General features: G+C 44.0%; 1 protein-coding gene across 2 annotated transcripts; it reads right to left on the reverse strand.

Annotated features, from left to right (window-relative positions):
• Nucleotides 1–547: 547 nt before the first annotated feature.
• Nucleotides 548–17,567, reverse strand: PPP1R7 (protein phosphatase 1 regulatory subunit 7). 2 transcript variants are annotated; one of them, XM_061345298.1, is made up of 11 exons: nt 17,411–17,520; nt 16,617–16,694; nt 16,328–16,450; nt 11,154–11,209; nt 10,282–10,347; nt 9,490–9,620; nt 8,548–8,710; nt 5,278–5,394; nt 4,209–4,313; nt 3,184–3,270; nt 548–943 (listed from the first exon to the last, which is right to left on the reverse strand). In XM_061345298.1, the coding sequence occupies exons 2-11, from the start codon at nt 16,657–16,659 to the stop codon at nt 767–769; spliced, it is 1,068 nt and encodes a 355-aa protein (XP_061201282.1). In that variant the 5' UTR covers nt 16,660–16,694; nt 17,411–17,520; the 3' UTR covers nt 548–766. The 2 variants fall into 2 exon arrangements, with proteins under 2 accessions (XP_061201282.1, XP_061201283.1); XM_061345299.1 differs by lacking the exon at nt 16,617–16,694 and having other exon boundaries at nt 17,411–17,567.
• Nucleotides 17,568–17,742: the final 175 nt, after the last annotated feature.

Consider the following 17,742-nt stretch of genomic DNA (forward strand, 5'->3'; position numbering starts at 1 on the left):
AGGGAGGAGAGGGGCCACCACTGCAGGACTGGGAGGGGCAGTCTGAGAAATAGCAGCAGCTACACCATCTCCTAGCCCTGTCCTGAGGGAGCTAGCAGCCCTTCTCTCTGCAGCACCCATGGCTGGTCCCTTCCTCCAAGGAGCTCCTGCTTCTCCCCACCAGCTTTCTCTCTCCCAGTGCTCCAGCCCTCCCCACCCTGAGGCCTGTCCCTCCCCATCTCCAGGTACTCACCAAACAGCCCCTCAACCACCAGCAGCAGTTGGACAAGCACCCAGGGTGTCTCTCCTGCACCATGACCACCCCACCTCCTCCTTGGTGGAAAGGAGCTTGTGCCACCAGCACTTCAGCTTCCTGGAGGGATGAGGGTCCATGTCCTCACCTAAGCCCCCTGCAGCACGCCCGTATCCTGAAGCCCCGTATGCTGCGCAGGCTGACGATCTGCTTCCCCACTGTGATGGCTCCCCCAGAGTCAACCAAAGTCAGTAAGTGGCTCCAGTGTGTTGCAATCTTTCTTGGCCATAAATAATAGGCACAATCACAAGGAAGTCTCTTGTGTTAAGATTTAATAATTATTATTATAACAACAACATTTCAAAAACAATGAGTGCATTGTACACAAGATCTGGTATTCAGTGCTTCTGCTGGACCATTTGCTCTGCGAGTGTCAGTGTACTGAAGACCCGGGGAGTGAGTGGTGAGTGGATAAAAAACCCAGCTGGGACATGGCTGCGAGGAGGGCAGGAGAGAGAGAGGGCAGCAGGAGGCTCAGAATCGAACAAAGGTGGCATCGATCTGCCGGACAGTGGGGAGGGTCAGCATGATCTTGCGCCGGTACTGGGGGTCCTTCTGCAAGGGGTTTCGCTCCAGATAGACAGTTTCCAAGTTCTTTGCTCCCTTCAGCTCATCCAGGTCGCTCCAGCTCTCGATCAGATTATCATTCATCTGCAGAGCACATACAGGCACCCTCACACACACAGGCACTGCCAAAGCATGGTGAGCAGGACACTACCCACAGCACTGCTGGGAAAGCCCTAGCAGGACACTGAGACGGTCTGTAGTGTCCCAGCCCATATGCTGTTCGTTTAAGGGTTGGAAATCTTTGTTACGTGTTTCTTCTACTGTAACATCTATCACTACTTTCATGACTTCCCAGGAAACATTAAAAATGTCCCAGACTGATGTGAGAAGTGACATTTCCTCACAAAACCTGCTCCTGGACACCAGAGAAAGCACCGAGCTCTCCTGTTCAGGCTCTCCTCCTCTCAGCCTGGGAGCTGCCTCGGTGGGGGCACTGCAAAGGAATTCCCATGCAAAGGAATGAATGCTTCACCTGCCTGGCCAATAAAGCCAAGTGTGCAAGGTGGCCATGGGCTGTCCAACCTAGAGACTTCAGCCACCCGTTGCTTTTGAATACAGAGGCAGTCACTACATCATCACCACCTTTAAAAATAATAATCTATATATTATATAAAGAATCAATGTATTTGCCTTGGTACCCCTCAACAACTGTAGCTCCTTGCACTGGGCATCCACAGTAAAGTGGGACATTTGTGCCCCATTTGAGAATCAGAGAATCATAGAATAGTTAGGGTTGGAAAGGACCTTAGTTCCAACTCCCCTCCATAGGCAGGGACACCTCACACTAAACCATCTCACCCAAGGCTCTGTCCAGCCTGGCCTTGAGAACACCACAAAGGATGGAGCATTCACAACTTCCCTGGGCAACCCATTCCAGTGCCTCACCACCCTCACAGTAAAGAACTTTCTCCAATCTAAACTTCCCCTGTTTAAGTTTTAACCCATTACCCCTTGTCCTATCACTACAGTCCCTAATGAAGAGTCCCTCCCAGCATCCCTACAGGCCCCCTTCAGATACTGTAAGGCTGCTATGAGGTCTCCACGCAGCCTTCTCTAGGCTGAACAGCCCCAACTTTCTCAGCCGATCTTCATATGGGAGGTGCTCCAGTCCCCTGATCATCCTCGTGGCCCTCCTCTGGACTTGTTCCAACAGATCCATGTCCTTGTTATGTTGAGGACACCAGAACTGCACACAATACTCCAAGTGAGGTCTCACAAGAGCAGAGCAGAGGGGCAGGATCACCTCCTCCGACCTGCTGGTCACGCTGCTTTTGATGCAGCCCAGGATACGGTTGGCTTTCTGGGCTGCAAGTGCACACTGCAGCCGGCTCATGTTCAGTTTCTCATCGACCAACAGCCTGAGGTCCTTGTCTGCAGGGCTGTTCTGAATCTCTTCTCTGCTCTTCTCTTCACTGCATGGCAGATAAGCAGCTCCATTTTCTCCAGCTGCATCCCACTAGCTAGTTCAGTGAAAGAAAACTGCTGCTTCATGGGAACTGCCAGTGTTCCAGCTGAAGAAGGTTTTGTAGTTAACACCCTGGTCTAAGATCCTGAAGATCTAAGATCCTGCTAGATCTTTCCTTTCGCTACAGCTCATCACAGCATTACCTGAGCCAGGTCACTGGACCTTCAGATGTCTTAGTCCCTCCCCTGGGGAGGTGGTGCTGGGAAACTGTCAGAAGATTCCCGGAGTCTCTAGGATTTGAAATTCTGCTTCCTTAAGTTGTTACAGGACTTTATGTTTCAGGAGGGGGTGTCTCTGCATCTTTCCTGACCTGACTTATGAATGACAAAGGGCTTACCTACTTAGGGTGCCAGAAAGAAACAGAAGCAACCCTAAACAGTTATCCACCTCACAGGAATGGGTGTAAGAAGATAGTTTTGTTTTCTTCATAATGACATGAACATATGAACTCTGCTCTAAACAGGTACTGTGCTCTACTGCACTGGTGAGACAATATCAGCTTGCCCCCATTACACTGTCATGTTCACTTAAGGAAAGATGAGACCTGCAAAAATAGGACACAGCAGGGCTGTTTCATAACCATCACACGTGTGAAGGCAGGGGCTATCTCCTAGGTACAACCACGCTCCTTAACACTAAGCAAAGCCCTGCAAAGAAGTTTTTAAGCTCAACTCTTTCCCCTGAGGAAACCATCACTTACTCTGTCCATGCAGACTGTCAAGATCTTAAAGCTGATCACCAGAACAGGAAGAATTTACTCCAAGACACACAGGTACCCACCACCCTCCCACTGCTCCCTACCAGAAGGGTTTCTTTCACCACTGTAGACATTTCAGGATCAACTCCAGGCTGTGCTTACCCAGAATTCCTGCAGCTCTGTTAGGTGACTGACATTTTCAATCTTCTTGATTCTGTTGGCTGCAATGTCCAGCATTGTGAGTTTGTTCTAGACAAGCAAACAGAAAAACATCAGACTGAGTTTCCTTTCATCTTCTCCGCCTCAGTTTTTCCAGGCCCAGAGCTGGAAACTGTCAGGAGCAGACACTTTATTGCCAGCCTCTTGCACGCAGCACAAGAACTCTCAGTGCCTAAACATAGCAAGGAACACTGTTTTAATTCAGCTGGGTCACTGACCTCCCAGTCCCTCTGGAAAAAATGAAAGCAATCACTGGCCAGATGGCAACTGCCAGCTGAGGACTCCTAAAAAGTGAGCTTTCCTTGCAGTACATTAACAAGAGAAACCCATTAAAAATCAGCTCTTAAGTGTCTTCTTGAGCAGCAGAGTTGAAAAACTTTTGGCAGGAGGAAAATCAAGTTTTAGAAGTTTTATGTTTTCCTGCCTTGCCAGCCAACTAAGTTCCAGACTGTCTCTGCTCTCTCACAATGCCATCTACTGTCAGGCAAGAATGAAAACACTACAGGCTTCTGAGAAATCAATCCTATCCAGACATCTAGAAATGTATGTTTACATGAAGCCACAAGCCACGGCTTGTCTCTCTTAGTCCCAGCTCCAGTTGCTGTCACACTGAGACTTTCTTGGGTATCTACAACCTGCTGTCTGAAAGGCTGCAGCAGAAACAGCCAGCTGTGGCCATCAGTCTCTCCACTGCTGAAGATCAGCCAGGCTACTGCATTAATCACATCTTGTGTTTCCCCTCCCCAGGTCATGACAATACATCTACTCCTGAAGCTCTGGAGAAGCTTCACCCATGCAAGATGTTTTAGCATAACAAATAGTTCGATCTTTGTGCTCTTCTGAAGAGACTGAGGACCCCAAATACAAACGGGGAAGCTGAGGAACAAAAGCTTCCAGACAAACACAGCCACTAACAGGAGCACCTTGGGGCAACAGCCCTGTCACACACTTAGCAACAGCCTGCTCACATTGTTCTCCAGTCCCTCGATGACTTCAATGCCGTTGTGGCTGAGGTACAGCTCACGCAGATTCACCAAGCTCTGCAGCCCCTCGATCTTGGTCAGACGGTTATTCTGAAAGCAGAACAGCAGTTTAAGTCCACTCTAAACAAACCAAACCCCAGGGGAGTTACTGAAGAAAAAGCATGTATTTCATATATTCATCCATCTGAAGTATGGATGGACAGGGGAAATAGTCTGCTTGGGTCCACACTGATCTTCCTGAGCTCAGCTTGTTCCATCAAGCCAAGGCATTTAAATTTAGAAGAATCAGACTCTGCACTTCCCATCAAAAGTTGTAGCCTGAAAAGTTTTCCATTTGATGTCTTTGGACAGGCCTAGGTCTTAACAGCATTAATTTTTTAAGTCTTTTCAGTGGAAAGGTCAGAACAGGAGTTACAACACTTCAATCCCAATACACTCCACAGAAGATAATTCTTTACATCCTATAGAACAACGATGCGTACAGGTACTACAACATGTAGTGAGCATGACTGTCCCTCCAACAGCTGTAAGAGGTACCAGAATACACTACCACTGTCATATGGACGAGAAGGTGACTCAATGAAAGAAATTTGTTGAGTGCCTTTTATTCCACCTTTTAAAAAGAAAGAAACTTTCCATGAGCTCGTTAAGGACAGATTTCATTTAGCACAGGCTTGTTCACGTTTATTCCCTCTTCAGGAAGAGGTTAGTGACACTGAGCCCTTATAACAACTTCCCAGGCGTAACTCATTTGTTGTTACTGTAATGTATTAGGAAACTGTATTTCAGGAAGGAAATGGGGAATAACATAGATTTCCTGTCTTTCTTGCATAAAAATCAAATATTTGTTTTATCATTTTATCAGTACCTGTCAATCTCATTTAGTATGTAAGGATGAGAAAAGTCAGCACAAAAAATACTACACTTTGTTCCAGTACAGGGGTTTGACTCAAACGCTGAAGACCTGCTGATTCAGAAGAGCTTATCATAAATTACAAGGCTGTTCATATAACCAAGGCTGTTCAAACATAACAGTACAAAGTAGAACTAATACCTGTATACTGAGCACAGTTAAGTTTGTCAGCGCATCCAAGTTCTGGAGCTTGGTGATTTTATTCTTTCCAAGGAACAGACTGTCAAGATTAGCCAAGGCGTCGATGTTTTCAATTACCTGCAAAATGACCAAAGGGCACAGTGTTCTTGCTGCGATGCAGAACTCCAACCTGTAGATGTGGTTGGCATTTTCTAGCCTTAATCCATGGAACTGCACTCCTGAGAAACACAAACTTGTCAATTCCACAATACAAAGCATGCACAAGGTAGGGCCTCCCTTGTGACCCAAGAGTAAGTGCAGGACTGTGCAGCGACAGTGAACCTCAGCCCCTGTGACAGCTGGCTTGTGGCACTGCTATTCAACACAGCGAGGGCTGTGTCACTCTGCCCCAGCTGTTGCCTCTGCTGCCCAGGCAGCAAGAGCAGAGAATGGAAAGGCTCAGGGAGCATTAAAAATGACATTCCCTGTGCCACAAGGTGCATTCTGGGCAGGAGATGCTCATTTGTGAAGCAAGAAAAATCTCTCACTAGTGAATGAAAACAGAATCTGGGAGGAGAAAACACAATTTGCAAATGCCCACCAGTGACCACACAACACACAGACAAGCTCTTCAGCTTATCTGCACAACAGCTATCATGACCAGGGTTAACTGTCTCATGGGTGTACGTGTTCATATATTTAACTACTGACTATATATTCTTGCTACTGGTAGAACATACACAGACCGGTTAAAGTGTTGTATGTGTTTTAAATACACATGCCACTGGCAGAACATATACACTACATCAGTTTAAGTCCTGAGCTCAGCCTTCAGTGGGAGAAAGTAAGGATCTCTGTGAGGCATCAAGAATTCTTTATTTACAAAGGAAGGAGCACCAGAAAGCATGAAGAGAAGAGAGAAAAAAGGGCAAGAAAAGGGGAAAAGGGTGGGATTAAAAAAAGGCTCCTTTAAACTGAAGAAAACAGAGGATTTGGGTGCTCAGTACCTTGTGACATCTCAGCTTTTCCACATCCTTTTTGTCTGGCAGATTCAGAGACTAGTAGTGCTGGTAAGCCAGGCTACTGAGCCTTACCACACCTTAGGTTACTGTGTGTTTGTGTGTGTGTGTATTTACCTGCATATGTATAAAGAAAGAGGAAGATGAACACGAACACAAAACACACACTGTGAATTCAAAGATACCCTCTGGAAAGAAAAGCAGCTTTACAACCTCTATCCCGCAACTGCTGCCAGATTCAACATAAGATGTTTATCAGCTCAGATTTGGATTCACCCTCCTTCTAGCCTGTGGACTTACCCCTGTTTTGACTTTGCAAGAAAATGATAGATTTGCTGCTCATTGGTAGCTCCCCCAGCCACGAGGAGGAAATACTTGTGACTCTTGAGGATACTGAGAAGATATAGTCAGGGGAAAAAAACAGTCCATAAAACTATACAAAAGCCACAGGTAAGTGGGAGCATGAAACAGATGGACATGAGGAGAAAAAGATCTAAGGAGCAAATAAAAAAGTGCTTCACTTATAGTTGCCTCCGTACAAGTTTGGAAAAAAGCATGGAATGTGTCAGCTCAAGCATGAAGTTCTGCCTCCCCACCATTCATACAAAAGGAACAGAACTGCAAGTGCTTAGTAAGTCATGACTGACTCACTCCAAAAGGTTAGAGTGTGCAGCAAAATGACTAAGCACTACTGCGGAAGCTTTAATGCACAGGGGATGAGTATATGAGGCACCTTAGAGCCAAGAATGCTGTCTGAACAGAGTCCATAGGCTTTTAGCTTAAAGAGTAAGGATATGCCCACCTGTAAGCACAAAGCAAGGCCACCCTCCCAACAGAAAGCTATAAAAAGAGTTTGAGGCATCCCAGTTAACATGAGATGTATTTCTTCATGCCTGGCCTAGACATAGGTCACCCACTCCAATAAAGCCATTAGCAGCATAGAGCAGAGCTGTCTGAAGAATAGAATTAGCAGATAAACAGAAAAACACTGCTAAAAATGAAGTAATTTAAGAAGCTCACCAATTCCACAATACAAGCATATGTATGTTACCCATACAGTGACAACTTTGGGGCTCTGGGCTGTTTTGTTAATATGCTCAGGCTCAGTGCTGAGAAAACACAAATAAAATAAATGTAACCTAATTGATTAAAAGATATTCTTTGGCTTGACAATATTAGTGGCAATGTACCACCTAAGTAGCAATTCAGAAATCTAGCTGACTTGTTTCTTTTCGCAGAAGGTAGTGATGCTTAGATATGGAAGACAGCACACTCTTGCCTAACCCAGCTTTTGAGGTGTAAGGATCGGTGTGCTTAGCCTATAGCTGAATAAAGGAAAGTGCCTCTCTCTCTAAATCATGTTTCCCTTACCTATATAAATTCCAAGGCTCCTGATCACTCACCTGATCTGGGTGATGCTCTTGCGCTCTAGATTTATTCCCCTAAGTAATTTCATTTACAAAATAGAATTTGTTTTTGATGGAAAATAATTCAGTCCGATTTACCTTTAGGAGCAAAATAAAATTTTTCCAATTCATAAAAGCAGCATACATTTTTGCCTTAAAAGGCTGTTATAATAGCTGAAATTTCCTTTTCCAGAAAGAGAAGTGTGCTTGCACAAGGCTTGAAATAGAGAGGACAAACAGTTCTTTCCCTAATTTGCTCTTTCAGCCTAACAAGTAATTTTTCAGATACTGTAAATGAGGAGCACCAACTTACACAATTTTCCGACTGAAATGCACTCATCTGTTACAAGTATTATCTAAAGTGTACAGAATTGGAAAAAGCCTCTAAAAATCATAGTTTACTTTGAACATGGCTAGTCTTTTGTGTCTTCTTTTTCACCAGTTCTCTTACAAACTGGGCAAAACACAGGGAAGCACACCTTAAGGAAGGACAGACTACTCAGAACTGCTTCTGCTTAAGTGGAATAGATTTTAAATTACCTACACTGAAAAAGTCACAAACTTTATGATACAGAAGTACTCTGTAGCAGGAGGAAACCATCACCTGCAAAAGGCAACACACATGGGTTGCATGAGTTTGCTAAAGAGAGAAATTAATAAACAGTATTTTAGTAGCCAGGCACTCCATGCGCACATGGTTTAAGCACACAGCATGCACACCAACAAGCAATTACACATTAAATGACTGGAACAATAACAAGAACAAAACTCCAAGTGCAAGTCAATTAAGTGCACTTTCAGAAAAGGTTAACCCCAAGCCAAAGAGCTCAGAACTCTCCAGCTTACATCTTGCAGAGCAAGCCTACCCGAATTCGATTGGATCCCAACTCTAACATCTGCAGCATGTGCAAGTTGCTCAAATTCTCAATTTTGCTGATTTTGTTGTTGACAAGGAAGAGTTTTTTAAGTTGGCTAAATTGATCAAGTCCTTCAATGTGTCGCAGAACGTTAAAGGAGATGTCCAGGATCCTGAGGTAAAACAAAACAAAGGTCACTTCAGTCCGTCAGGCGCAGATGACTCTGAAAGAGACACTTGTAAATTGGTGGAAAACCTCACTATCTGCAGAGATCAGATTCTCCTAGGTCTTAAAGCTACAGTCATAAGTGTTATTTATTTTTATTGGAGATGGCAACAAATGTAACTTTCAAGATACTTCTATAGTGTGTCAGGGAAAAAAGATAATGGGTCACATGCAGAAGACAGCCGTTGTTTTGCCCAGCCATGAAGTACCACTGTGGGAGGAAGCCAATCTTTGGTACTGAACACTCCCTGGGACAGATACATGCCTATATGATCTGCCTTTTACAGGACAGTATCAAGGCCTCCCCTCAGCAGGAAACTGTGAAGAGCACTACTCCTTTCCTAACACCCATCATAAGAAGTCCTAATCTCACCTGAAATCTCCCGTCAGGAATAAACATCTGTTATACCAAGCTCTCGCTGCCAAGAGCAAGGGATACCTGAGTGCTTCCACACCTGCACAGAAGCTGCTATCACCTATCACTCAAACTGCCTTATGCAGCACATGTTTCATTTCCAGCTGACTGTCCCTGGTGAGCTTCAGGTTAATGAAACTAATTGACTGCACAGGTTAAATGTTAACAGATAACAGACATTATCCTTCACAGCACTCAAATGAATCATGAGAAAGGCCTGGGTGATAAATACTGGAAAAAGTGCAGCATGAGTAACTTAGTGCTCAGCAAACCACCCTCAAAACTAATCCTGGTGATTCCCCTGGACTCACTCAAGCTCCACCAGAGACTCCAAGTTCTCAATCTTCCGAATTTGATTGTCGTAGAGATCCAGTTCCCGCAAGGTCTGCAATTGCTCCAGGTTCTCAATGCGCTTAATCAAATTCTGACGGAGACACAGAGTCTAACAGTTGGGGAAAAGTTTGAAAACAAACAGGAAAATGGATATGAATGGAATTCAGACAATAAAGTGGTTTTGTTTTTTTTCCCTATTAAGTTCTATTGGGTTTTGGTTTGGGGATTTTTTGTTGTTGTGTTTTCTTTGGGCCTTTTTTGTGTGAGTGTTTTTTTTCTGGTTGGTGGTTGTTGTTTTTTTAAATAGGATCTTTTCTTCTTTCATTCCAACTCTACAGAAGGAAATCTTTTTACCACACAGATGGTCAGACACTATAACAAGGCCTCAGAGAGACTATGTAATCTCCTCCCTTGGAAACACTCAAGAGCTTGGCTGGAGAAGGCCCTAAGCAACATGCTCTAACTGAACTTGCTTTGAGCAGGGCTTTATTAGAGCCCTCCAGAGGTCCTTTCTAATCTATGTTATTCTACGTTAAGCTTGCTGTGCATGTACAGAATGTAACCCTTAGGATAAACCCTGATGTGTTGTTTCTCACCCACTTACAAAACCAACTTATAAACCCCAGGATTTTTATTACTTGACAAACAGATAAACACTATCTCCTTCAGTTAAACCTGAAGTGAGCCCATCAGGATCTCAACCTACATCTGCCCTCTTATAGGTCATTCTCAAATTCCAAGAGGCATTCTCTATTCCTTAAGGCTGATACCTTCACTTTCTTGAGCACCTCAAATCCTTCAATCTTCCCAATTCGGAAATGATTCAAGTCAACATCCTGAAAGAGAAATGGAAGGATTCAGCAGTTGTTTCAAAACACTTTTCGAAGACCAACCTGGTACTTTGCTCTAAGGAAAATGATAGACTTACAAAATGCGTAACATGTTAAAACTTCCCTTCGAAAACCTAGTGAAAACTGGGTTTGGCACATGATTTTACCAACCCCAGGGGAATCAGGTGGCCTAAGCCTGTCAATGGAAAACACAGTATCTGTGAAAAGGCAACAGCCCTTTCCTGAGTCTGAGCACTGCTTTGCCAAAATCAGAAATCTTTTGCAGTAATTTCTGAGTTTACTGAGACAGACAAATTCTGCTGTCTAGCATGAGTGAAGTGTTGCATAACATTCTCTTACCCCCTTTGCTAGTGCTGAACTGGAACACACCTCATTATTTCCAGTTCCAGGCGTCAGATTAACAGGAACCACCGATAGTTCAAGTAACCTGCTCATTCTGTGAATGGTGACTCTGCACTGGCAATCAGCCGATGCACTTCACATCCGTGCTGTCCCATCTCAGATGTTCCAGTTTTGCAGGTCAGTTAATTAAAGAGAAATAGAGCACTTCACCCCACCCACACTCAAAACCTCTGCAGCTAACTGGCTCATGAGGCTGTCAACGCCAAGACACAAAGCTGGTTAAATATCTGTGCCAATTACAAATCATGGGTCTGACAGCAGCAATCAGCTCACTGGTAGCCAGCACCTTCAGAAGAGTTAGATCTTTTAACTGGGTTTCAATACTTGCCTTTGCCTAGACCTTTTCCTCCTGCTGTATAAAGCCCGTAAGGACAAAAATCTGCCTTTACCTCAGCTTCTGGGTCCAGGCTAATTGTTTCCATGTCCACTGGTGTCTCTGCTTCTTCTGCAGGAGAAGCAAATACATTATGAAGCTCTACCTGACAGCTAAAGGCAAGATAACAATGGCTAACATCTAGAGAGGCAAAGGGAGCAAATGCTCCTCAGAAGATGCACAGTTCAGATACTCTGTTGCATTAAAAATATTCTTCACCTATTTGGCTTTCATGGTGACAGCTAAACACCAAGTTCTCTTAACAGAAGATGCAAGAGAGATGCCTGCGTAGCTGCTGGATAATGCTGCCTGAAGGCTGAGCAGGATTCCTTTTCTTTATGCTTATGGCCATCATCCCTCTGATAAACACCTCCCAGCATGTCTGTGCTCCTCAGATAACCTAAAATATGGCCAAGGACTCTTAACTGTCTAGTGACAGTGCCAGGAAGGAACAAGCATTTCAGCAACCCCACCCTTTTCCTTCCTAATTACTGTCAGCTTTGGTCAATGTTGTGCACACACCTGCATGGATTTTATTCAGTGGTGTTCCCACAGATCAATACCGGGTCAGTCTTACTCAAGTTGCACCTGGATTAAGGGCTAGAGTGTACCTCAGCAAGTCTGCTGATGATCCAAAGCTGGGTGAGTGGCTGATACACCTCAAGGCTGTGCTGCCATCCAGCAGGACCTTGATAAGATGGAGGATTGGGCAGAGAGAAACCTAATGAGGTTCAACAAGGGCAAGAGTAGGGTCCTGCACCTGGAGAGGAAGAGCCCCAAGTACCAGTACAGGCTGGGGGCTGACCTACTAGAGAGCAGTTCAGCTGAGAGGGACCTGAGAGTATTGGTAGGTGGTAAGTTGACTATGAGCCAGCAATGTGCCCTTGTGGCCAGGAGGCACAAGAGTGTCCTGGGGTGCGCTGGGAGGAGTGTGGCCAGCAGGTCAAGGGAGGTGATCCTCCCCTTCTACTCAACCCTGGTGAAGCCACATATGGAGTACTGCATTCAGTTCTGGGCTCCTCAGTACAAGAAAAACAAGTATCTACTGGAGATAGTCCATTGGAGGGTCACAAAGATGATCAGGGATCTGGAGCATCTTTATTATGAGGACATATATCTTATGAGGGCAGACTGTGAGAGCTGGGCTTGTTCAGTCTAGAGAAGATGAGACTGAGAGGGGATCTCATTAATGCATACAAATATCTCAGACAGCAGGTGCCAGGAGGATGGTGCCAGACTCTTTTCAGTGGTGCCCAGCAAGAGGATGAGAAGCAATGACCATAAACTAAAACGTAAGAAGTTTCACCTCAACTTTATGTTGAGGATGGCAGAGCACTGGAACAGGCTGCCCAGGGACATTGTGCAGTCTCCCTCTCTGGAGACATTAAAACCCCACATGGATGTGTTTCTGTGTAACCTGCTCTAGGTGGGCCTGCCTTGGCAGACTAGACCATCTCCAGAGGTCCCCTTCCAGCCCTAACAAGTCTGTGATTCTGTGGATCTCCCTTCTTTTGTTTGACTGAATTCACTAATATGCTAGAAAAACACAATCACACTGCATATTTTTTCTGGAAAATGTGTTTATAGCTCTGGAAGACAACCCAACATTTGCTATGCTTGCACAGCACAAGGAGTGAAGTTTACTGGATAAATTCATGCTGAATAATTCACGCCTGATTCCCATTTGTTGAAAGCAGAGTGCTAGTTGCATCAACTTCCAAAGAAAGTCTAATTTGACTTTGCAAAACAGATATACAATGTGCAACCTCTTTCCCCTTCTGTGTTTAGCTTATGTACCAAAAAACTAAAAAACTTTAACTAGTCACATCCCAAAGGTTTTGTATTAACTCTTGCACTACCACATGCAAGCTAATTCCATTAACCCAGAAGTAATCACTGTTTTTATAGTCCAGCATGGTTACAGCATCCTTGTAAATGCCAAATGTACCTTATACTTCACAAGTGTTTACCTACTGACGCTTGGCACCATTAAATAGTACTGTAAGGATGAACAGTACAAGCATTATAGTTTTAATACTGCCATCAAATGCCAAGGTTTTGATAGCTCCATGCACCATCGTTTACCTTGCTGTATCTAGGCTACTCCTCAGGCATTCAAATAGGAAAGAGCACTAACAACCCACTCACAAAGTTACAACTGAAAAGCTGTCTTTCATTTTTAATTTTTTTTATATTCTTTATAGCATAAATTAGTAGGAAGCATAAATGGTATTTTGGGGATGCAAAATGAGCCAGTAGGTTTGGTGACATTTAACTGTGGTACAAAAATGCCACCAAAACCGACATGCATGCATACATACATAGACCTGTCAGCATTTTAGCAGTGGACAACACTTGGATTTTCTTATTTTTCTTCCAGATGAGGAGCCATGCACTTCAGCAGGGCAGTGGGACACCCTGTCCTGCTGCTACCAAGGCTGCATCTATCTGACCTATTTCTAGGGTGGAAAGGCCACCAGCACAAAGTGCTGCAAGCCAAACAAGTACCTAGCTGAACATACAGCCAACAGGAACATGGTCCAAATTTGGAACAAGAGTTATTTCAGATATCACATAAAACCCAAAACTGGGCTCCTTGTATTAAGCTGTACTAGTAGTTAGTGCTTATGGTGAATGAATTTCTCCGTTTGAGACGTTAAAGTTGTCAAACAATAAAGCCAGTCATGCACTCTGTAAATAAAAAAATAGATTCTTCTTCCAAAAAAATAACTCAGGTAAAAAAACCTTGGCCTTGTTTGACTGGCAGAAAAATTACAAGTTTCATCACAGCAGCCACTACAGACCACTTCATACATATGAAGCTTTGGCAATACGCTAAATACTTTGTTCTGGGTTCCGTCAAAGGCTAGCTCTTCATATTTTTTGCCATATGGCTTTAAGCAACCAGTGCTGGTAGAGCCAGCCTGAGGAAAAAAGGCACTCAGGTCCAAAGGTGCAAAACCACATCACACAGGATATGTGTATCAAATTCACTGAAATAAAAGCATGTTAAAACTGGAGGCACTCATGTAACAAGGCTAACTCTCAAAGTTTATGTACTGTGTATAAAACACTCTCCCACATAGCAGTCTAAGTGATGGGTGTATAGTGATAACACTGATAAATCAGTATGAGCATGGAAATGTTACATTTTCTCTCAAAGAAGAGAAACAAAAATGGTTCTACCCAATTTACAGTCCTATTTTGTCAACGAACATTTTATTTATGAACCAAGCGGACACAGAACACTCTAAACTGACCCTTTTACCATCACTTTACAAGCAGAACTGCAATTTCACTTGCATGCGGTTAGTATACAAACAGTGCTTCAGTTCACACTTTCTAATGCAGCAGGTTTCTCAAGGGGGAATAAAACGTTGCTGTGGCAGTGAGTTACTCCAGTGAATTCCTGTGTAACCCACGCCTGCAGGCTGCACAGCTTTGCAGATGTAGGAAAAAAAGACGGCATTCAGGAAACCCAGATTACGCAGTATAGAGCAGTAGTTACTGAGTTACGTAAGTTCACAGTACCACAAGCATTTAGAGCAACTAAAACCTAACTACATTTCTTAACTGCATGTGCATGAAACATATTACAAATAGCCAAGTTATAAGCTTTCTGAGCAGAGGCACTATTTCTCAGAGAATCAGATAAATGATAAAGTTGAAATTTCAGCTGCTCTAGCTCTATTTCTGACCTTCTGTGAAGAATGTATAAAACTCTTCAGTTTCCATTCAAACAAGAAACTCAAAAGCTGGCACAGAAGCTAACGCAAATGTTCCAAAATTATCCCTCTGCTTGGTTTCTGCCCTAGAAGTTTTCACAATCCTAACACTTGGGAAGAAGTAGTAACGAAACAGTGTTTGTATTAAATAGTATCAGTGTAATTCAGCACCAAATCAGAATGTTTTTTTCTTGCTTTCACTGGAATAACAGTGCATCACTTGAGGTATATTCTCCAGCATTGCAATTTCTGGGGGAGCAGCATAAAAATACATAACCTCAAACTCACAGCTAAATTTTGTCAGCTGAACAAATACTCAGTGTTGTGCATGCAAAGGAAAACTGGGATTGATCTGCATGGTTGTGTTAACCATATAGTACCTGGGACATACAATTTGCAAGGTGAGCTCTGAATACTTCTACAGTCATCACCACAGCATGTTGTCATTAATATATAGGGTTGGTGTTTTGGTTTTGTCTTTTTTTTTTTTTTTTTTGCAATTAACAATGAGTTAGACCTACACAGAACTCATTTAGATTTGTTTAGATTCTAACGGGCAAGGTGAAGATTAGGTGAGAAATGCAGTAGGCACATAGTGAAAAAGAGACTGAAATTGGCTGCAGGAAGTTTGCTGCATTATTTCACTTCCATTTCCATACCAATAATAATCACATGAACATCTCTATAAAAAGGATGCTGCTATATCTCAGATTGTTAGCTACCACCAGAAGCTCAGGTCATACTGCCATACATCTTCAGAAATGGATATGCTCTGACAGGGTCTATACAAGCTACTGTAAAGTAAACCTTTCCATCAAACATGCACAGGCGTAAAAGTCTGTCAGCATTTCTACCCAATGCCCTAATCCAAGCAATAAAAACAGTGGCAAAAGTTAAAAGTCAAGAGAATTCAAAAAGATGCAATTTTGATACGTCTTAAAATTTTAAAATCTAGGAGACAAAAACTGACAGCTTCCCTCAGTCTATATAGAAATAGGAGTCTCTGCCTTCCAAAGCAATCTGGCAACTTATTAGGCAAAAAAACTCCATACACTAAAGCAGAATTAAGAAAAGCTATTTATGTTAATTTCTAATAAACATTTACAGCATCTTTACACCGAAAGTTACTATGTTCCCACAAAAAAAAAAAAAAAAAAAGCATGAGTAAAGGTGTTTTGCATTTTGATACTGAAGATCTCAAAAAGAAACGCAAATGGATAAATAAATAAGAAAACACCACAGGTCTAATATCAGTGGATCCACACAAAGGCAGCTTTATTTTAGCAATAACACTACCATTTATTTATTTTTAAAGAAGATTGTCTACGGCAGGTTCATGTTGTTAACTCACATCAATACAACCATCACATAGCCACAAGAAACACGGAACACTGACACACACATACAAATGGACAAACTGCTAAGTTAACACTTCCTAAGGTGACCGTTTATGTTGTCAAGTTACCTGTGGAGTTCTCTCCATTCTGCTCATCTCTCAGGCTCTGCTGACTGAGGTCTGTCACTAAGCGAACTGCTTGCTTCTTCCCTTCTTCGTCTCCTGACTCTTCTGACTCAATCCGCTTATCAACTGTGTGAGACACATAATAGCAAAATTAGGCTATTTTCAGCAGTGGGGTAGGGGAAGAAGTAGCAAGCAGATACAATAACCAAGATTCACATATACCACTATGCAGTTAGTAGAAGTCCTAAGTTAACTAAATGAAAGGTTTAGTCTTAAATAAAAGGCCTCTTACCCCTTGTTTCTACTTTGATTTTGGATGCACTTTTTCCTCCCATCACATCTTCCTAAAACCAACAATCTGGGAAGAAGACTGGAGGAAAAAGGAAATTTCTTAGATCAATGAAGTGCAATTCCAAAGACTACTGAGATGGAATTAGAACTATTACATTTTAAAAGCTTTTATAAAATAAAAAATAAAAAAAAAAATCAGTATCATGTACAATAGTACCAATGACACAAATAAGTGAAGACAAAAAATTAAAAAAAGATATAAAACCCTGCAGATAAAAGCAACCGTCTCCCCTGCACAACCTACAAGCTCCCTTCACCATTTACCCAGCCACAGCTCTAGTGGCTATCCTGATCCTGGGGACCTGAAGTCCCCTGTTGCTCCTCATTTCCCCCTGTTTATTCTCGTTTCATGGGCCTGAGGAAAAGCAACACCTGGGGATTTCTTCCTGATTATTTTTTACATCAGAGCCATCTCCACAAACCCATGTCTTCCACCTCTCGCGCGCGGAGCCGCCGGGGCGAGGGAAGGCACCGCTCCATGCCCCAGGTAACACACACACACACACACACACAGTGGCTCACGGCTCGGGCGGTCGCCCCGGGTCGGCGACCAACCAGAGCCCCGTCCCCCCGGGGAAGCCGCTCTCGGGGTGTACACCCAAGGTCTGCCTGGGAATGGAGGGCCCCATTCCGCGCAGCTGGCAGCCGCCCCACCGAGCGGCGGTGCCCGAGCGGCGAGCCGTCCCAACCCCCTCAGCTGCCATGACCGTGCTGGCCCCAGCGGGCTCTCCTCACCCTCCATCATCTCCTGCGGTACCTCTCCGCTCCCCGCCGCCATATTGTTTCTCCTCCCACCGCCCCCTTCCGGAAACCGCCTCGAGCGTCGTCACAGCCAATCAGAGCCCGCCGCTGGTGGCTCCCCACAGCCAATCACCTCTGCGGTTAGCGCGCCCTGGGGGCGGGGCAATGCAGAGCTTGCGTGCCCTCGCGGCCGTTTGGAAGTTGTATGTGTCCATTGGTAGGGCGGGTACTGCGGGCTGTCTTTGCGGGGCTTAGGAACCGTCTCCCTTTTAACCAGCGCTTCGGGCTTGAGTTGCTTTCGGCCTTATCGTTCCGCCTACTAATTA

This window comes from Neopsephotus bourkii, unplaced genomic scaffold (genome assembly GCF_033783945.1).
Source record: "Neopsephotus bourkii isolate Nb327-2 ecotype Australia unplaced genomic scaffold, CSIRO-AGI_Nbou_v1 NB_234, whole genome shotgun sequence".
NCBI lineage: Eukaryota > Metazoa > Chordata > Aves > Psittaciformes > Psittacidae > Neopsephotus > Neopsephotus bourkii.